General features: G+C 45.6%; 1 protein-coding gene across 1 annotated transcript in view; it reads left to right on the top strand.

The window, feature by feature from the left end:
- The window catches only part of PLCD1 (phospholipase C delta 1), a 46,789-nt gene extending 26,592 nt beyond the window's left edge, over window positions 1–20,197 (top strand). The window contains exons 6-15 of the mRNA XM_010169947.1: window positions 712–913; window positions 2,688–2,832; window positions 3,869–4,018; window positions 12,563–12,730; window positions 13,735–13,891; window positions 14,203–14,319; window positions 16,091–16,269; window positions 17,080–17,212; window positions 19,136–19,285; window positions 19,643–20,197. Of these exons, the coding sequence (XP_010168249.1) occupies window positions 712–913; window positions 2,688–2,832; window positions 3,869–4,018; window positions 12,563–12,730; window positions 13,735–13,891; window positions 14,203–14,319; window positions 16,091–16,269; window positions 17,080–17,212; window positions 19,136–19,285; window positions 19,643–19,734 (1,493 nt within the window). The 3' untranslated portion in view covers window positions 19,735–20,197. The remainder of the gene's footprint in view (window positions 1–711; window positions 914–2,687; window positions 2,833–3,868; window positions 4,019–12,562; window positions 12,731–13,734; window positions 13,892–14,202; window positions 14,320–16,090; window positions 16,270–17,079; window positions 17,213–19,135; window positions 19,286–19,642) is intronic.
- Window positions 20,198–21,510: the final 1,313 nt, after the last annotated feature.

Raw genomic sequence — 21,510 nt, forward strand, 5'->3', positions numbered from 1 at the left:
AAAAGCCATTGGGTGATGAGGTCTCTAAATAGAGGGCCAAGAAGGCGACACTTGTTTAGGACAGCAGTCACAGAACTGTCTTTCTGCTCAGAAATTAAATGAAGTGCCAGTCTGGAGCACCTTAGGGGACATGCTCAAGAAACGAACACAGGTTCATAGGCTGTTTTTGCACTGTCCTGGTATACCTTCAAGAGAGGGACAATGCTTTGCAGATGTCAGACTTGGGGATTAGGCTGAGATCTAGCTCAGTCCTTCAAGATAGGGAGAGCTCAGTTTCTCCTCAAAATTGGGTAATTTTGCATTTACTCTTTGAAAATCATGTATTCATTGGATAATCTAGACAGGATTTATCTGCCTATGTTTAGACATCTGACAGCTTCTCTGTGCTGGCATCAAGAAAGCTTGAAGTGCTCAAATGGAGATTTTTATGCTGTAGATCTCTAGAGACAGATGAGGTAAGTTCTGTCTTTGACACTTTTAAGATGTTATCAAGGACAGTAAGTGTCGTAAAAAGCTATGCTTGTGAAGGGTTTTAAAAGCATTTTCAGGCAGATGAAGCTGTCATCATAATCTGAACAGAATCAATATCTTTACTATTAACTGAATGACTAGGGAGCACGTTTTGCTTTTGAGATCCTCTGGAGAGGATGGCACAACCTGGTGGTGTCAGATTTTAAGTATAGGATTTCTCTCTGTCTATTTATCTGACAGCTAAGAGGGGTAACGCCATGACCAAAGATGGTTTCCTGATGTACCTGCTGTCCGATGATGGGAATATATTCAACCCCTCCCACCGTAAAGTTTACCAGGACATGACTCAGCCTCTCAGTCACTACTTGGTATCATCCTCACACAATACATATCTCATGGAAGATCAGCTCACAGGTCCAAGCAGCACAGAAGCCTATATCAGGTAATGTATGTATGTGGGTATTCATGTATGTGTGTGAGAGGTTGACCTCTTTCTTATAGAAGACATAGGGTGCATCTCTACTGCTAATGCAAGAGGACCAAGAAGCAGTCTCCCACCCTGAGACCAGGTAATGCAGACTGGCCCATATTCACATCAGGGTGAACTGTTTCTAAACCAGGTTGGCCATTATTCTCTTTTCATAGCATTTTGACCTGGGTCTCTGCTGGGCCCCATGTGGTGTCCACCCAACTGTAAGATGTATAATTATCACAGCTGGGAGTAGTTTAAAATATCTACAATCATGTGGAGGCTGGATTGTAACCCTCTAGCATGGAGTTTTCAAAACATGATGCTGAGGGAGGATGTTGCATTCCCCAGAATACGGCATGAGAGAATGCAAGGAGCTTGCAAGGTGCAAAGATTTCTAGGACAAAGCTGCAGGACTGTGCCAGGGGTGAAAGGAGCCAAAATGATGCATATTGTCATGATGCTTGCGATCTCTACTGCCTTTTGGGAGTAGCCCCTGGCGTGGACTACCCCTAGAACCACACTGGGGTTTATTTTGGAGAGACCTAGTTAGAGCAGTCCAAAAAAAGAGGTAGGATATGAGCTAATAGGGCAATGTGGGTGATCAGGAAACTTAAGCCTCGTCCCTCTTTAGCAGCTCAGATGCTCTCACGGCATCCCTGGACAGAACATTAGGTGCTGATAACTTCTGCCTTTAACAACTGCTGTCTGATGTCTCATGGCCAGATGTTTGCAGTGGCTTTTACTAACTTGCACAACCACCTTACATTACTTCTGCTATGACCTGTACTTTTGTCAAGTCAGACAGTGTTTCCTCATCAGTGTTTCCCTGCAATTCTCTCTTTGTTTATTACTTATCTGATTCCTGGGGGACAATGGCTGTCCAGAGTCACAAGCTCAAAAGAGCAAAGAGTGAAATCTGGCACAAGTTGCTTTTCAGTAGCTCTTTGAATTCCTCTTACAGTATCTTACAGAATTATGTTTTACTTGTAAAAAAATATATATCCCATGATTCTTATTGCAATGAGTTAAAGGAGTTGTGTTATCTGAAACACAGAGGGAGTTACTGTAAAAGAGATGACCTGCTGGACAGATAAGTCTGTACAGGGGGAATGTACATTTGAAAGTAAATTAAAATAAAAGTATGGGTAGGTAGAGGTGGGAGTTTCAAGTGGAAATTCAGCCTGCAGACTCAGTTTGGGAAACTGGCCCTCAGTAGTCTCCCAAGCTATGGTGGAGTTCCCACAGCTCCTTCCATGACAGCTCTGAGGATTCGTCTCTCATGTCTTATCAGATCTAGATTAAGAAGTCACATCATCCAGGCTTTGTGACCTGGCTTCTAAGACTGACTACCTTACTGTCTTTCTTCCAATGTAGCCGCTCTTGATTTTCTCTTCTCTTAACCATCTTTGGGAAAAGACTTTGGGCACAGTCATGAATGTCCTTTCTCATCTGGCACTCATTATATCTTCTTCTTTGGATAATTCTTACCTTGGACTTTCACTACCTCCTTTCTCAGATCCTACTGTGCTTTCCTTGCTCAACCTTGAGCTCTCTTTGATGATTCTGAGCTCTCCTGATCCCATCCTTTCTCCATGTGCTTTCCTGTTTTTCCAAGCTCCTCTTTTCTCCCTTGCTCCCCAAACTCCCCACCAGCCTTCCCAGGCAATACCTGTGCCTGATGCACTCTCATTTTGAGATGGAGCAGAAGGTTTAGAACCCAATCAGGTCCCTTTTTTGTTTCCAGAGCCCTCACCAAAGGCTGCCGCTGTGTGGAACTGGATTGCTGGGATGGCCCTAACTCGGAGCCCATCATTTATCATGGCTACACTCTCACCTCCAAGATCCTCTTCAGTGATGTCATTAAGGCCATCAAGAACTATGCTTTCAAAGTAAGGACAAGGGACCCTCTCAGATTTCTCATATTGCACAATCCAAGACTGATAGTAGGCCTCTGCCCTCCCAGCAGACAACATAAACAATGAAGACTTCACCTTAGCATTTCTCATGGGTACAAGATGTGTCCTTCTTTCTGGGCTTCCATGTTCTACTTTCTGCAGAGATCCATTCCTGGGAGTTGCTGGAGAGACAGAGCACAATCCGAGGATGATTTTGAATATAAACCAGCATAGCTGCATCTTGGACCCCACTGCAATGAAAATAATGCCCAATATCTTGAGCATACCTAGAGGGAAATGCAAATAAGCCCATGATTTGTGGTGGCCTTGATGTTTCAGGATCTGTTCTTAGTTTAGAGGAACCCAGGTGCATGTTTTTTGGAGGGAGTGATAGGAATGAGCAGTTCTGGAGTCTTCTATGGCAGTGCTGGGCCAGTAGTCTTTAAAAAACCTTGGGTCTGTCCAGACTCACTGGGATTTCTGCTGTTTTCCTTCAGGGCACTTGAGAGCCAGTATCAAGTTTCCTTTGGGGCTATAAAGCAGTGACAATGACAATGCCTTCAGCACACAAAATGACTGGGAAGGGCCACAGGGAACTCCTTCAGGCTTATGCATGAATGGAGGAGGGATTCATGTCACCTAAGGATTTGAGCAAACCCAATGACTTCAAAGCCTCCTTTCCCAGTTCTTCCTCTGAGGTAGGAAGGTGCTCTGATCCACAGTGCAGGTGGAGAATGGAGGCAGAGGGAGCCTCATCAAAGTGCCCCAGAAAGTCTGTGGGAGGCATCCTGACTCAGCCTAGTGCCCTGTCCATTGGATCATCATCTCTAGAAGGCATCAGCAGAGATCTGAGTAGCTACTGAACAGTTCAATTTGTCCATTTTTAACAAATGCTCATTTCAGCAGAATACTTGACCCTACTGTTGACACATTCATTTCCAGAGAAAATAGCACTGGGGTTTCTATCAGTTGCTCTAGACTGGTGAAATTGCAGTGTTCACTCATAGTGTATGTTACTGGCTTGTTCTAGACCTCACCATACCCTGTCATCATCTCCCTGGAGAACCACTGCAGCGTCGACCAGCAGAAGGTCATGGCTCACCACATGACGACCATCCTGCAGGACATGCTCTTGGTTGCCCCAGTTGATGGAAACAAATCCCAGTTCCCCTCCCCAGAGGTAAGCAAGGCTACTCTAGCACTTTCTGCCTTCTGAGGGTCAGACAAGAGAGAGGTCTGTCTTTTTGCTGGGTGACAAGTAGTGGACAATATACTTGAGGATTGGTGGGAACTGCACTTGCTGAGGAACAGAGATTGTCTGTGGACAGTGCTGGAAAAATAAATAGGAGTACCTAAAGGTACCCTGTGCATATCAAGCACAAAATGCCCTGTTGCTCCTTGTTTGTTGTCTAAGGTCTCAGAGGAGACATCCCTGCAGGACTGAGGACATTCCTGGTCCATTTACCAAGGCCAGGGAATGTCCTTCATCCCATCAGGAGGTTGACTTTCTGGCTTTTCCCAGAGGAGCTGAATCCTGAGGGTCTATTTTGTGTCTGCTCCCCACACCCCAAAGCTGACCTTCTTCAGGCTAATCCTCTGAAGCACTGTTAGATTGCTGCACATGCAGGGAAGATTAGGACTGCAAGGAGTGACTACAAGGTGTCTCTGTGTTTTTAATCCAGCAGCACGGGACACTGACTAATTTCATGGCAGGTGAGATGTTTTGCTCTCTGCTAAGGGATGTAGCGTATGCTCCTCACCTCCTTTAATGCCTTGGGAGAACCAGCCTACTGATTAGGAATTGATGAGGGCTGGAAGGACCAGAACCACAGTTAAGCTGTGGTTGCTTAACCCCTCAAAACTCAAAAGGAAAACCAGTACAGGTAGCCTAAAACTGTATCAAGCTTGAAGTGTCCTCCCACTGAGAATGGCCTGGGGTGACCTCTCAGAATCATCATAGAATCATAGAATGGTTTAGGTTGGAAAGGACCTTAAAGATCATCCAGTTCCAACCCCCCTGCTGTGGACAGGGTTGCCAACCACTAGATCAGGCTGCCCAGGTCCCCATCCAACCTGGCCTTGAGTGCCTCCAGGGATGGGGCACACACAACTTCTCTGGGCAACCTGTGCCAGTGCCTCACCACCCTCTGGGTGAAATATTTCCTCCTAATATCTGACCTAAATCTCTCCTCTCTTAGTTTAAAACCATTTCCCCTTGTCCTATCACTATCTGCCCATGTAAAAAGTCGCTCTCCCTCCTGTTTATAAGCTCCTAAGTACTGGAAGGCCACTTTAAGGTCTTCCCAGAGCCTTCTCTTCTCCAAGCTAAACAATCCCAGCTCCCTCAACCTTTCTTCATAAGAAAGGTGCTCCAGCCCTCTGATCATCTTCATCAGCCTGGGGTGGTGGGATTGGTCTTCCCATGGGGATGTCCATGGAGGACAAAGGGAGGCAGGAGCCTGCATAGAAATGCCCCTTTGATTCCCACGAATAAGGGCAGCCGTGAAGCTGGGAGATGAGCTTGGACCCTGCAGGAGGAAGGAGATATACAACCCTCAACAGCGTAACACCACTATAAATCATTAGCTGACAATTAGAGAAAGTTGGAAATGGAATCTTGATATGAAAAAAAAAAAAATTGTTTCCAAAACAGAAGCCAAAATGAAACATTCATCTGTTTCCACCCTTTGGGTTTGTGTTTTCTTTCTTTCTTTCTCTTTCTTTCTTTCTTTCTTTCTTTCTTTCTTTCTTTCTTTCTTTCTTTCTTTCTTTCTTTCTTTCTTTCTTTCTTTCTTTCTTTCTTTCTTTCTTTCTTTCTTTCTTTCTTTCTTTCTTTCTTTCTTTCTTTCTTTCTTTCTTTCTTTCTTTCTTTCTTCTTAAGCTGTTGCAGAAACAGACTTTTGTGTGGATAGCTGCAGTTCCCTTTAAATTGCATTTCTTTTCTAAAGAAATAATTTGCCAAAAAATTGGATGAGAATGCCTAGCCAGAGCTGGAAGGAGGTTGTGGGTGGGATTAAGCTGGCAGTCAGCAGGGGAGAAAGGAGAGGAAAATGATCCACCCAAAATATCTTCTATATTTGTTCTCCCTCTCCCTTTTTCTCTTTTCCCTTTCTGACTTTCCCCTTTTGTTTGGGAATGTCATGCCTCACTTGATACAATGCCTAGCACAGAGGGAAGCTGATCTGGGTTGGTCCCTAGGCACCAGTGCCATAAATTAGGATGAATCATAATTTTTAATGCTGCTGCTTGAGCAGGACCTTTGCACTGGCACAGACAAGTTGCCTCCATTTAAGAACTGGGTGAGGATACACCCAGCACGGGTCTCTGCAGGCTGTTACTGAGTTGGAAAAATCAAAGTCTTCAGTGTCATCTCCTGGCTTGCTGTAGATCCTCGGTGCAGGTTCAGGAAAGCTGGTGATGGCTTTTCAAAACACTGCCTTGTGACCAGAGGAATGATATGAAGAAAGGAGAAACACCAGGGAAAGAAATGTGTGATGTATGTGTAAGGGAATGACCCCAGCTTCCCAAAGATGTTTTTCCCATTCCTGTGCTCATCTAACCTCCTGCTCTGATTGCCCAGATGGACACGTGGCCCCAGCTGGAAGGAAATGGCCTAGATCTACCTTAGTGAATGGATTTGGGCTCATATGCTCCATCAGAGGGACTGAGCCATTTAGTTTAAAGGGAGAAAAATTGCCAATGTAGTAAAACCTCCCCTTTTCCTTCTGGTACTTTTCCTCTGCCTTCCTGCCATGTGAACTGGGAGAGGGCAAAGGGCTGAAATGATGATTTTTTTTGGTGGAAAATTCATTGAAGTGGAAACAGTAAAGAAAAAAAAAAACAAATAACAAACAAAAACCAAAGCAGAAACCTTTCCACTTCCTTGTGAAGCTGGCATGGGGAAACCTGGGACAACTTAATGGTTTTTATATTAGAAAAAGTGTGGGATCTGTCACTGTGGAGAAGACTGAAAAGCTGTAAATAAAAACAAGCGAAGCATCGCTGCAGTTTGTGTCAGCAGGGCAGTGTCAGTAATTAAAGGAAGATCAACAGTTTAAATTTGCACTAACGATTCATACCACAGCCCAGGGCAGGCATCTGATTTATTATCAGGTTAGTGATTAGTGAGGCCACACCTTGAGTGCTGGGTTCAGTTTTGGACCCCTCACTCCAAGAAGGACATGGAGGTGCTGGAGCGTGTCCAGAGAAGGGCAAAGGAGCTGGGGAAGGGTCTGGAGCACAAGTGTGCTGAGTTCCTGGCTGAGGGAACTGGGGTTGTTGAGCCTGGAGAAAAGGAGGCTGAGGGGAGACCTTCTGGCTCTGTCCAAGTCCCTTGGAGGAGGGTGCAGAGAGGGGGGGGCTGGTATGTTCAACCAAGGAACAAGTGACAGAACAAGAGGAAATGACCTCAAGTTGCACCAAGGGCAGTTGAGATGGGATGTGAAGAAGAATTTCTTTGCTGCAAGGGTTCTGAGGCATTGGAAGGGGTTGCCCAGGGCAGTGGTGGAGTCCCCATCCCTGGAGGGATTGAGGAGTTGTGTAGACACAGTGCTGAGGGACATGGGTTAGTCGGGGACTTGTCAGTGTGGGGTTTATGATTGGACTTGATGATCTTAAAGGTCTTTTCCAATCGAGGTAATTCTGTGATTCTGTGATTAGGCTCCATTCAGGAGCAACGTTGGGTTATGTGGAACATCTAAATGTCTCCCTCAAGCTGGTTCCAATTGTAAATTAAAGGCCTATAGGATGAAAGGCCAAAAGCCACATAGAAGGTCCAGGAAATGCCAGGGTTGTAGGGAAGAGCTGCTCCAGTCTCTGCTGCTGATTGCTTGTTTTAGGCCCTTCTGCCCCATCCCTGATCTGCACAGGGATCTGCCAGGGCCCCTTCCCCCTCTCCCGGCATCCCAGATAGAAATGCTGCAAAAACGCAGCCCTGGAACGAGACTAAAACAGCTGCCAACAGTGCACGTGACTATTCAGCGTGTCAGGCATGGCTGAAACCCCTCCAACATTTTGTTACTGGACTTGCTGTTTACAGCAACAGTGGCTTTAGGTTTAACAGACCTGTCTTGGTAGGTGACCCTTAGGACCATGAGCCCCCCAGTTGGGAACCCTAGTGCAGTGGCAGGTGCCTCTGCCATCCCACACCTCCGCTGTCCCACCAGCTGTCAGATCAGTCACATCTATTGCCTCTAGATTTGTCTCAGCTAAGTCCAGACCAGGTTCTGTCACAGGTCTCTTAAGTCAACAATGACCCTGGGAGCTGTCTGCCTAGGAGGGTAATTTTTGCACCATACACTCAGCATGAATGTGGCTTCAAGTCCTCCTGCCTTATGCCTAACTCCACATTTATGCCTTTCTCCAAGGTTAGCCCAGCTTGTGTCAGTCTTGTCTGCAGTGCATCTTCTTGGCTGAAGTTCTTGAGCTGAGTTTCCCTCAAATCTCTCAAAACCTTCTTTGATAATGTGTTTCTTCCCCTTTTTTGGAGACTCTGTTCATCTTCTGGTGTCACTGATTGATAAACCCTGCAACACTTGAGTTTACAACTAGGCTGAAAGACATATACAGGTAGAGATGTGTTATCAGTTAGTGCATCTGGTCTGCACATCTCCTTATGAATGTGAACATGTTAATCCTCACAGCTTCTCAGAAATCTGGGGAGATAGATATCTTCATCCTGAGAGTGGGATGTAAGGTGGCAGTGCTCAGACCCTGTATATCCATGTACACGAGCACTTTACTTTGGGCTCCTTTTGAGGACTAGTTAACAGAACCAGGGGAGTTGGATGTGTGGTCCACCTCCTCATAAATGTTTGTCTAAATAGACAAGAAGAATCACACCCTGGGAGTGTTCAGTTCTCTCTGTTGGGTCTAAAGGAGGTGTTGAAGGTACAGAAAATTTGATGAGGTGGATCACTTTAAAAATCTTCCACTTCCATTGAGATGAAAACTGGAAATCAGACCTTGTCATGGCTTTCAGGTTGCTAATAGGGGCAAGAAACTTTCAGTTAGGATAAATGTGTACCCAGATCTTTTAAAATCCTCTGCTTTTTACAGCTTTGCTCCTTCTGATTGAATCAACAGTGCTTTAATTTAAGATGGGTGCCACGTACCAACTCCCAGAGGAAGCAAAGCCTGCTTTGTGTCAGAACCATTTCATTTGCAGAGTTGAGTTTGTTCAGCCTGCAGTAGAAAAGCTGGGAGAGCAGGGGAGCTCCGCTTGTGGAGAACTAAGATAATGGAATTTACAGGGCATGTGAGGAAGGGAAAGACCTGCATCTATTCCAGCAACCACTCCACTATATATTCTCAGTAGAGTCCAGTGTCCTTGTAGCCTTTTGCATTTTCTTAGGTTATATTCAACCTTGGGCTTGCCACAGGCAGTTGAAATAGCTTTATGGTCTACTTGGAGAATATTTATTGAGTATTTCAGCTGATGCTTCTTCCTAAAACAAGGGATCTGCTCAACAGAGCTGAACTGATGAGCTGAGTGTCTTTTGCCTCAGGCTAGAAATACTTAATATCACATGAAGGGGAAACAAGAGATGGAAGAAGTGCATGTGTGTGTTTGTGTCTGTGTGCATCAGTTTATTTAAAACCTTGTTAAAGAAGATAAGCAATAAAATTTTGGACTTTGCTCCCTAGCACCCATATTAAATGAAAGAAGACAATGCCTGGGACTGACAGCTTCTGCAGGGTGGATTCAGTGCAGTGCTACTATAGAACAGCACCTGGAGGAAATGGGGATGAAAATGCTCTGGTTTGGGGTGAATCTCACCCCTCATTGTGGACCAATAAGCTAATGCATCTCCTCTGGGATAGGTGGCACATGGACTCCTCTCCCTCATAGGCACAGTGGAAATCACCTGCACGGGGGGAAGCTAAACCTCTGCAATACAACAGGACTCCAGAATGGAGCCAACCTCTTACATTTCAAGGCCAAAAGGGAATAATCATAATCACTGTACAGAGAGTCTTGTGTGACACAGTCTGGGCTGACTAATGTCCTTGTGTCCATGGGGAGCATCTGCAGCATATCCAGGATTTCCCAGCGTAACCAGTCTAGACAGCGTAACACCAGCACCAAGGACCTGCTGCTGGCAGCTCTGGTATGAGGTGTGGTGAGGAGACAAGGTAGAGGCTGTGTTGCTGTGCCTTCACTGCTGATGTTATTCAGCCATCTAGGATGGGCCTGTACCAGAAATTGGAATTCTCACTGGCTGGACAGGCTGTCCTGAGCTGGAAAAGCTTAAAAAGGGCTAGTAGACCTACTCGTAATTAAGAATCAACCTGCTCCAAATACCTTATCCCTGTTGAGGTGTGAGATGAGGTGGTAAGGTTTCTTATGGGATATTAGAAAGCAGAAACAGATAAGAATATATTATATAGCAGGATGCTCCCTGCAGCCTGTGAAGGACAAGAGAGACTTCACTGCACTCCGCCCTGCTGTCCCCAGTGCAAGCCCTCCAGGTTTGTCCATTCAGAGTGTTGACAGAAGCATGGAAACTCACCAAATCACACAGAATCACAGAATTGCCTAGGTTGGAAAAGACCTTTAAGATCATTGAGTCCAATCATTAACCTCACACTGACAAGTCCCCAACTAACCATGTCCCTCAGCACTATGTCCACAGGACTTTTAAATACCTCCATGGTATCCAAACAATCACACAAAGCTGGATTTCACCTTCTACTGGTGGGTGTTATGGAAGGACAGGGAAGAGCTGGATGTGGAGGGCAGGAGGGTGGTTAGAGACATGCAAGCAGAAGACTGAAGTGAGACTCTGAAGATGAGCCAACTCATCTCTCAGCCATAGGTGTGAAGAAGAAGGTCACAGCTCTGCCTGGAAGAGGGGCTGAGGGGATGGGAGGATGGAGGATGGTCTGGGGACAGGGAGGAGGATACTGCTATGCTCTGACTGCTCCTTTGAGCCTTTTATTCCCAGTAACATTCCTTCCAGCTGCCTTTGTGTAACTTTTTAGTGACAGGGAAAGTGCCCCAATGTAAACAGGTCATTTGTGGGAGCTGAAGAAACACGCTCTTGGCTATTGTCTTGGGTGTCAGTGTTAAATTCAGCTCAAACCAAGCTTCACCCAAAGCTTAGCTGGGTGGTGAGGAGTTGGGCTGGTCTCTGTAAAGATGTGATACAATTTGCTTGCACCCACAAAGGAGGAATAATGTTCTTTGAAAATGCCTGTGTTGCTTTATAAAATATCCTTGGTTTTGCACAGGCCTGTCATTGAGAACGTTACTTTTGCTGTTGTGGAAAGAGCAAATACAGGTTGTCACTGAGAGGGGAGGAAACACACTACTCAGAGTGAGGGGCTGCATCAGCTAATTCTGAGATTGCATTTTTCTGGAGTAACTGGCAACCTCCAAAGCCAGGACTACTGAACACATCCATATGGCAGCAGATCTCCCACTGACTTCACTGGAAGCTGCAGAATCTAGGGGTGCTCTTGGGCTGAATTAAGTGGTTTTGTAGCATAATCAGCTCACTTGGAGATTGCACCCAGGCAGTCACCCTTCTCAGTTCTGCTCTCTGCTGCCAACATCACTGTTTCCTTGTTTGGGTTCAGAGTCAGCCCTCTCCAGCCTTCCTTCCACAGTCAGATCTTGCACAAGAGATATATCGATGACATGGTGGTCTGAGAGCAACCACACACTGTTGGTGTGTTCCTTCACCTCAGGTTTTATGTGGACGTTGGAAGAGGTTGGATGGAGTTTATTCAGCACAAGAAGAGTGTTCCTTGGATTAGCTCAACAGCCAGCTGTGTCACATTGGCACATGCTGCTGGTTATTATTAATGTTGTACCATGGTAGCAGTTACAGGATGAGTTCTTTTCAGAAGAGGAGGTATCTTCTTTGGGACCTTCTTCCTAAGAAGGGCTTGGGAACTCTTCCTTAGGCTGTCAGCACCCGAAGGTTTCACCTCCAAGGTCTCTTACATATCAAAATCTCATGTCTGTTATGCATGAGGCACCTGTCCAGAAATTATAGAATCATAGAATGGTTTGGATTGGAAGGGACCTTAAAGATCATCTAGTTCCAACCCCCTTGCCATCAGCAGGGACATCTTCCACTAGATCAGGTTGCTCAAAGCCTCATCCAGCCTGGCCAGAATTAATCCTGGCTCTGGGAGAGAATTAATGGACTTCTCTCCCCATTAAAATGTCCAGTGGAGCAAAGGGCTGCGCTGCTTCAGTCCTTGCATGGATCTTACACCGTTTCCCAAGTTGCATATTTGTTTCTAACCATACATTGAAGAGACAGGTGGATTAAATAACAGGGCCACACACAGAGGGGCAGAAACAGTGCCATGAAGAGCTCTCATGAGCCCTCAGCTCCAGGCTTGGCCTTGTTTGCTGAACTACATTCACTTTTGAGAAAAATAGTATCTTTTTATTGCCTCTAACAGTACAACCGATAAGTTGTCTAGTTGAGGGGATGGACAGCTCTGGATCAGAGGGGAATCAGAGGGCTATGTGGGGTTTTCAGACTCATGGCTTGTGGTCTCAGAAGCTGGCCAAAGCCAGGGTGAGGCCTCAGTGGAAAAACAAACTTCTTTTTACCTGCATCTATTGATAATAATCAGTGACTGATGCAACTCTAAAAAGTCCTGGCCCCAGTTGCAGTTGAGGAGCTATCATATCTTTGCTCCTTCAGGGCAGGCCAGAATCTTTTCTAATCATCAGCTATTTTGTCTACTTTTCCTCGTTCAGCAATTAAAAGGGAAGATCCTTGTGAAAGGCAAGAAGCTGAGCAGGCAGGAAGACCCCATGGGAACAAATGGGAACAACAACCTGGAGGCTGAAGATGTCTCTGATGAAGATGAAGCAGCTGAAATTGAAGATGAATCTGTAAAGACTGAGATACAGCAGAAGGGGAAGGTAAGTGAAAAGAAGTAACTGAGTCCCAAAAATGGGCAAACCTGGAGAGGCAGAAAAACTATAGACTAGATTTTTGCCTATTGCAGAAGGCTCTGAAGTCCTGTATCAATAAATCCTGTCTTGTCAACCTATCCCATGACTCCTGGTGGGAAACCACTTTCTAGGTGGGCTCTGTACCATGCCCTAGAAAAACCCCAAAGAAAAAGAAAAAAATCAATTGAAATATACTTTTAATATGTTCCTACTGTTGCACCAATGAATGTGGCTGTGGAGTAACTTACATATTAGAAGAAATTTCTAGTTCAAGAGAAAAAAGTTCAAGCTCTGTGGAAGCCAAAAAAATCCTTCCCTTCCCCTTATATTCAGATTTGCATGCTTGGCACCAGGACATTGTGGAAACCTCATTGCTAAGGCTCAGTTGTAAAGTTGAGCAACTGGAGGAAGCCATTGATGTTGAAATACAAGTGATCATGCAGAAAGGGTATCCCACCAATACAGAGAGAATCCATCTGCAGGACACCATGCAACAAAGGTGCTGGGGCAGCAAAGCATCTGTTGTGTGAAATCCTCTCTTAGCTCACCAATACAGGCTGGTTGGGTTGTTCCTGTGTTTGTAGACCTAATCACCCATGAGCTGTGGTAATGATGCTGAAATATTCATTCACACAATAACATCCAAATAAATGCAGAAAGGAGAAACAACCCAGATGAAATTAAATATTCTTGGTAGTAGTATCATTGGACAGTTCAGGATGGGCCTGAGAGGGCACTGATGCTCTGAGAGGAGGGATAAGCACTCTCCATGCAGGGCAAGGGACATGGCAAGGGCAGTCTTCCCCTTTTCCACTCTCCCTCTGCATAGGGGTGCCACTGACTGTTGATAGTGTGCGTCCTTTTCATGTGAAGATGGTGGAGAAAAGAAACCCCAGGAGTCCTAGACAAAATATGACTTTTGAGTACAACTGTGGAAACTCCTCACAAACCTCTTGCTCTCCTGCTTTTAGAGTGACACCCTGAAGCTGGCCAAGGAGCTGTCAGACACAGTTGTGTACTGCAAGAGCGTCCATTTCAATGGCTTTGGGGACACCAGCCACCCTCGGCCTTTCTATGAGATGTCATCATTCACGGAGAGCAAAGCTCTGAAACTAGCCCAGGAGTCTGGTATGTATGTTCTGCCCTGGCAAAAGGCCATTCTCTGTCCTAGTCCCCCATAAAGGTACAGCTGGTGGTGATTGAACATCCTGAGATACGTGAGTTATGATCTCTTTGCCCATACATGTCACTGAAAACCAGTGAAAATAACTTAATATCATAGAGGCTACTACCAAGAAGGGCATTTTATACCATTTTATACAGGTAGTTCACATTCCATTCTACTCACTAAGTGGAAGAGCAGTGTATACAGCAGCATCAAGAAGAGATAAAAGCAGCTCCAGTCACTGAATGGGCCATTTCCCTCTTTTTTTCTGTAGGAACCAGCTTTATTCATCACAACATCAGACACCTGAGCCGGATCTACCCTGCAGGCTGGAGGACAGATTCTTCCAACTACAACCCCATCGACTTGTGGAACGTCGGCTGCCAGATTGGTGAGTGCAACTGGAAGGTTGGAGAGGGTCAACCTGGCTGGGTCACCTATGACCTGGCTATAGTGGGGATTCAACTGAGGTAGATGTACAATCTCAAGGTATTTGCAGGCAGAGAGACTCAGTGGTCACTGGGAGAGATCAGCTTTTCAGGCAATGCTCAATGAGTTTTTATAGACCATTTTCTGGCCCAACTCAAACCCATTAGCAGAGCCTTTCCTGCAGAGTTCACTGAGAACAGAGTTATTGTCGTTTAAAAAAGGAGGAGGCAGCCGGGAGTTACAGTCACTTACTGAAAAGCATGCTGAGATCTCTGGCAGAGATGGAAACCAAATTCAGATCTCTCAAACCCTAGAGCAAGGACAATAGTTATAAGGGCCAATATGTGGCCTGAGCTGTTCCCTGTGGCCAAAGCAGCACTTCATACCTTGTCCCAGGGCGTTGAGACCCTGATGATGTCCCAGAGCCTGTGAAGTGAGCTATGTTGTAGCTTTCATCCAGGAAACCTGGTGCAGTGGTAAGTGGGCAGGATGGTGATGACATGCTTGGCTCTCTTGGTGGTGCTGGATGTTGGAGGTGTCCCAGTTGTACCTGTGTGGCCCAGCCAGACAAGAGGAGCTGCAGATGCAGAGCTCCCTGACCCTCAGCCTTGTAGACCTGGATGTGCCTGGAACCATATGAACTTGCTGGGTCCTGCAGTCCCCATGGAGGGCACAGGTTTGTCTCCCCAGCATTGAATTTAGCCTCAGGAGAGTCTCTGGGAGGCAACACCAGGTCTATCTTAGAGTATGCTAAGGCCAGACCTGCATGCCTTATCTGACCTGAATTCAGTATTTGGGCACTCAAAATAAGATTTTTTCAGAAACCCTGAGTACTTGCAGCTCCCAGTAAAACCAGCATGGTGGAAAAACAGGAGAGTGGAAAAACAGGAGAGTGCTTTAAAATGCTTTTGGCCTTCAAGTATTACAGGGTATAAATTGCCATCTGTCCTAGAGCTGTTGTAGAAGTTGTTGAAGAGGTTAGCATCACCCCTGAGAAACCAGTGGAGTGCTGAGGAGGCACTGGGGACTGTGTGTGCTCCCTCTGTGGTGTTAGTGAGATTGTTCACAGAGACTGTTTCCAGATTTGACGTTAATGCTTTTTAAAAGATAGTGACAAATGGCAAAGAATACAAGAAATCTGCCTGGTGTTAGGACACCAGTGAGGCTTGATCTATTTTGGGCCGGGAACAATAAAGAGATTATTTGATCACAGCTTCTATACTCCTACGTGAGGAGTTCAGACATTGAGGAGCTCTCTAGTCTAACCAACAGAGACAACAATGCCCCTCAGGGTGGAAAATGAGAATAGGCATATCTGGGCTGGAAAGGAGGTTTTATAATGAGGCTAAGTAGCCAGAGAAACAATCTGAGAAGGATTTGGTGGCTTCACTGCAGGAGATAACTCCTTCAGCATGGAGATGATTAGGTTTATCTAAAAGATGCTGATGCTCAACTAGATGGCATAAAATCCATGCAGGACACTTTTTGATCCTGTGGAAGGCAGGAGGACAGCTGAGATGGTTGTAATTGCTCCTCTTGTCTCTAATATCTCTGGAAGTAGGCAATCCTCAGGGATAGCAGGCTCTGAGGGTCAGAGTTTATCACTGCTCTTTGAAGTATGGAAAAGCCAATGTTTATGTCCATGAAGTGCAATTTCACGTGAACAGAATTAGTATAAAAAGATTCCCATTGATTTATCTGAAAGTGATTGAATTTATTTATTTATCTTGCAGTTGCCCTAAATTTCCAGACAGCAGGCACAGAAATGGATGTCTACCAGGGTCGGTTCCAGGACAATGGGTTTTCTGGGTATGTCTTAAAGCCGGAATTCCTCCGGGATGAGCAAACCAAATTCAATCCAAAATCCATCACAGAAGGAACATGGGGGACAAAGAAGAAACTTCTGCTTAAAGTAAGAATAGAAGTTGGAAAATGTCTCAGTAGCATCCACCTTCAGGGGGGGTGTGTAGGTTGTACCTTCTTCTTCTCCTCATCCCACCTGGGTAATGTTATCCTAACCCTACTCATTTCTCGCTGCTGGGGTCTCTGCTTCAGTCCTGCATGGGCTCTCATTCTCCAGGGACTTACTTACATGTTTAGTGTTCAGCAATAGGAGAGATTAATGAGAATATTTATTGTCGTTACAGAAACATACAGGCAGATACGCAGTCAGCAGTCACTGCCGTTGTATCCAACTATCATCTGATCACTGTGGGGATAGTTAGAAAAGTTGCCTGCCCTCTAACCAGCTGGCTGGGGTGGAGCAATGTTCATTAGGTGCTTTGGCTCATGACAGTTTCCTCTGAAGGATGTCACAATGCTGGCTCTGAAAGACCAGCACCAGTTTGTCACAACAGGCCCTGAACACCTGGAGATGGAGAGAGATCATAGAATTATAGAATGGTTTGGGTTGGAAGGGACCTTAAAGATCATCCAGTTCCAACCCCCCTGCCATCAACAGGGACACCTTCCACTAGACCAGATTGCTCAAAGCCTCATCCAGCCTGGCCTTAAACACTTCCAGGGAGGGGGCATCCACAACTTCCTTGGGCAACCTGTTCCAGTATCTGACCACCCTCACAGTGAAGAACTTCTTCCTAATATCTAATCTAAACCTCCCCTCTTTCAGCTTAAAGCCATTTCCCCTTGTTTTGTCAGTAACTGCCCTTATGTTTGCCTCCTCCTAATAATGTCCTGACCTCTTCTTCTGTTTCTTCCACAGATCATCTCTGGTCAGCAGCTCCCCAAGGTGAACAAAAGCAAAAACTCCATTGTTGATCCTAAGGTAACAGTAGAAATCCACGGCGTCCAACAGGATAACAACAAGAAGCAGACCAAAGTAATTGAAAACAATGGTAAGGGGGTTTCTTCCATGCTGTGCTACCCTGGGGCAGTAACCCTGTGGTTTCATGTAGCAGAGTGTTCCTTGCCAGACCTGCCCAGGTGCACCCAAACCTGCCACACTAAGCCATTGTTGATCCTAAGGTAACAGTAGAAATCCACGGCGTCCAACAGGATAACAACAAGAAGCAGACCAAAGTAATTGAAAACAATGGTAAGGGGGTTTCTTCCATGCTGTGCTACCCTGGGGCAGTAACCCTGTGGTTTCATGTAGCAGAGTGTTCCTTGCCAGACCTGCCCAGGTGCACCCAAACCTGCCACACTAAGCAGAAGGTGCTGTTGGCCTACTTCAGTGCAGGGACCATGGTTATAGACTGCTGGTGGCATGAACTAGCTCCACAGACTGCTGGGCCTATGGAGAATGATTTTCAGGGGTTCTTTCCTCTCTTTTCTCTCTAAGATGTTTGGAGACAGAAATTCCCTGCAAAACAACTTCAGCCATATGAGTTGTTTTGAGGCTGGTTGCCAGATCTGCAGAGGTAGAGATTTGGAAATGCTCTTTACCTCCATGCAGTTGGACCTGACCTGGGTTGCACAGATCCCCACCAAGATCTTCCCAGAGAAGGCTTCTTGTGAGACTGATTTTATCCTGGAAGTGTCACAATCTTGCAAAAGATTTTGGGGGTGTCTGTTCCAACCCCTCCTCAAAACATGATCTTTAAGGTCCCTTCCAACCCAAACCATTCTATGGTTCTATGACTTCCCGTCTGGGAAGGGCTGGTTGCAGCAGCATTTCAAACATGTCTTCTCCTCCTGTTTATTTCTGGGGAGTGGTTTATTGAAACTGCAGAGAGTACACGCTGTGACCTGGAGAGTGAGAGAGCACTGAGCTTGCTCTTAATCTCTCATCTGATGTGACAGTCACGATTTTGTTTGCTTTGTGAGTCTGGATCACAAGATCCTTGTCCATAGCAGAAGTGGGGCTAGTCTGGCTGTCTCAGACACCGCCCTCATAACAGGGGGACATAAACCATTTTGTCCACAGGCTTGATGATGCTTTTTGTAATCAGACACTTCTCACTAACCTTTCTTGCAGACAGGGAAACTGAGGCACACAGTGGTGATATATGGGTGTACCTTGAGCATTCAGTGAGGCATAAGGCCTCAGAAGGCTGTCACAACACAAAGGCACAGATCTCCACTCTGCTTCCCATGGTTTAGGGCTGTAAAAATTTACAGCTGGTCCAATGGCAACCAAAGACATCCATGTAGCAAGGTGGGTCTTGGGCTCTTCTCCCAAGCAACAAGTGATAAAACAAGAGGAAACAGCCTCAAGTTGCACCAGGAGAGGTTTAGATTGGATATTAGGAAAAATTTATTCACTGAAAGGGTAGTCAAGCATCAGAACAGGCTGCCCAGGGAAGAGGTTGAGTCATCATCCCTGGAGGTTTATAAAAGACATGTAGATGTGGCACTTAGGGACATGGTTTAGTGGTGGACTTGGCAATGTTAGGTTTACAGTTGGACTCGATGATCTTAAAGGTCTTTTCCAGCCAAAATCATTCTATGAGTCTATGTATCGGCCAGTGGGAGCCTGTGGAGCAGAGCTGAGTTCACCCACCTCCTCCTGCCCCTCGCTGCCTTCTGGGAACGTGGTGCTGAGGTGTGTAATGAGCAGCCTAATCTGAAGGATTTATTAAAACCAGGTAGCAAATCAGTGTCAGAGCTGGGAATAATGGTCTTGGCATCTCCTGAGACCTTTGGCCTGGGTCAGATTAGTTTGGCAGTCAGGGAAAGTCTCCATCTGTTTGAAAGTGTCTCTGACTGCCATCCTTATCTGCCAGCATCTCTGACCTCCATCCTTGCTTGTGAGCATCTCTCACCTCCCTCCTTGTTTGTGAGCAGCTCTGATCTCCATCCTTGTCTATGCTGCGCAGGTTTTAACCCGAAGTGGGATGAAGAGTTTACGTTTGACATAGAGATCCCTGCACTTGCCCTGGTCCGGTTTGTGGTGGAAGACTTTGACATGTCAACCAAGAATGACTTCATCGGGCAGTATACCCTTCCCTTCACTAGTCTGAAGCAAGGTAAGGCCCTGCTCTCTGTTCCACACAACCACTGAGCCTTCTAGGAAGCTCCTATATCCTAGATGAGAGGTCCAGATGCATTAGACCTCAGGTCAGACAGGTCCACTCTCTGGGGTGTGGACAAGATGATAAACAGTTTATTGAGCAGCTGTTGAACACCATCTCTGGGGAAGGGATCCTCTTGTCAGCAGTGGCCTCAGCCACATTACGTTACCAGTGCTCTCAGACCTACCTGTTCTGTGGAGTGCCAGGAGCAAAATGCTCTCAGAGACAGTAAGATGTTTTTGCAAGGTCTTGGCAAATGAAGCTTTTCCAACTGGACTAAAGGCCACTTTCCATCTATGTCTCTGCTTCCAGGTTACCGCCACATCCATCTTCTGACCAAGAATGGAGACCCGTACTCCTCCTCTACCCTCTTTGTGTACATCGATATCCAAGACTGTGATTAGCAGCTCAGCTCTTTCAGGGCACAGTGAACCTCGTTAGAGACCCAGAAGGAATTCAGCGTGCAAAGTCTGCCGATGTCAGGGTCCTGTCAAATCCCCAGTGTCTTCTTTGGAGATGCACAGGATGCTCCATAGGAACCCTGATGTGAAATATCCATCGATCCTCTCCCTTCTGCGTGCTGGAAACATCCTAATGCTGCTGTTGAGATTAATCCTTTTGTAGCTGTTTGACCAATCCAGCTGTGTTTTTACTTCACTTTATTTAGTGTGATTTTTTAAAATTCTGCTTTTAGAGAAAGGATAGGGACTCCTTTTTAGGAAAGTACAGCTCTTGGGTTGGGTTTGGTCAGACATCTGGACAAAAAAATCCAACATCTATGCAAGAAATATCCACACCACCACTGAAATCAGTGGCCAGATGCCAGGTGACTTCTTACAACTTCAGATGTCAGCCATCTTTCACCGTATGAAGTCTTAAATGGGGCCTCCATTCTCCTCTTTTCTGTTACAGATTAAAAAAGAAAGCTGCACTACAAAGGCCCCTGTTATATAACTCGACTTTCCTTTTGTATTATCATAAAAAATACATGAACACTACTCTGCCTGTGTGCCTGGCTCTCAGCCAGGTCACTGTGCTTTCAAAGCCTGGCTCTCGTCCTGTGAAGGAGAAAGAAGCTGCCGAACGGCAGATCTCCCTCTAACCCAAAGTGAAACCCACTCAAAGGAACCTCAGAGAACGTCTTTTGCCGATGACAGAGTGCAAATACGCTCAACTGACAGTAGGGCTTTATTTAATGCAGTAAAATTTTCTTTGTTTGTGTTTTTATAGAAAAAAACGACATTTTTTTAACACAAAGGAAGCGGCAGTAGAAACCGTTGTCAATGTTAGTCTGGTCCCAGTTGCACTGTAGAATAACCTAGCACAAACAGAGTGTTTTGAACAGCAACCCAGTATTTATGGCAAAAGGTGATTTTTTTTTTCTTCAAGAACAACTACAGAGTTAAGGGAATATTGTTGAAATAAAATAATATATATTTTGAAGTGCCAACTATGTTACTAACAATATGTTAGACTATTAAAAGTAAAGAAATCTGGAAAAGTCCCATTACTTGTCACTATTTGCCTCTTTGTCTTACTTGAATGCAACACACATGAAGTTGGAGATAGACATGCTTAATTTCTTAAAGCTATCAGTCTTTCTGGGGTTTTTCATGCCTGGTGGTGGAGAGGATGGGCTGCTACCAAAGAGGTTAATGTCCTTTTAAAAAAATTCCAGTCCAGTTACTTCCCCACCTATTTTTGAGTTCAAAATAGCCTGGATTTAATGATTCCTTGGTCCACTGCAAAACTGGATTTCATTTAGTCCTACCTGGAGTTTATTATGCTGCAGTAATCATTGCTGGACACATTGATTTTTTCCTCTTCACTACAGTATTGTGTGATGTTGTAAACCATTGCCAGATTAAATGTGAATTATATCCACAACTCAAAGGCTCATACTGAATTAATAATCGGTGGCAGAGGCCACTGAGTCTGGACAGGGTGTCCTGCAGTGACATGGGCTTTCTCTCAGATGGGACGTGTCATATCAGGAGATGCATTTGAAGGCCAAGGCTGGAGCATCCTTGACTCCAACTCAGAAACTGTCTGTGTTTGGTCCCTACTCCCTGAATGCTCTGAGCATTTTATTTTAAGGTGCCATGGGATAAAAGGCATGAAGAAAGGATACCCAGGACTGTCCTGTACCATGCAGGGAGCATGAGAGCAGGCATGACCAG

The sequence above is a fragment of the Antrostomus carolinensis genome, unplaced genomic scaffold (genome assembly GCF_000700745.2).
Source record: "Antrostomus carolinensis isolate BGI_N321 unplaced genomic scaffold, ASM70074v2 scaffold15876, whole genome shotgun sequence".
NCBI classification, from domain to species: Eukaryota; Metazoa; Chordata; class Aves; order Caprimulgiformes; family Caprimulgidae; genus Antrostomus; species Antrostomus carolinensis.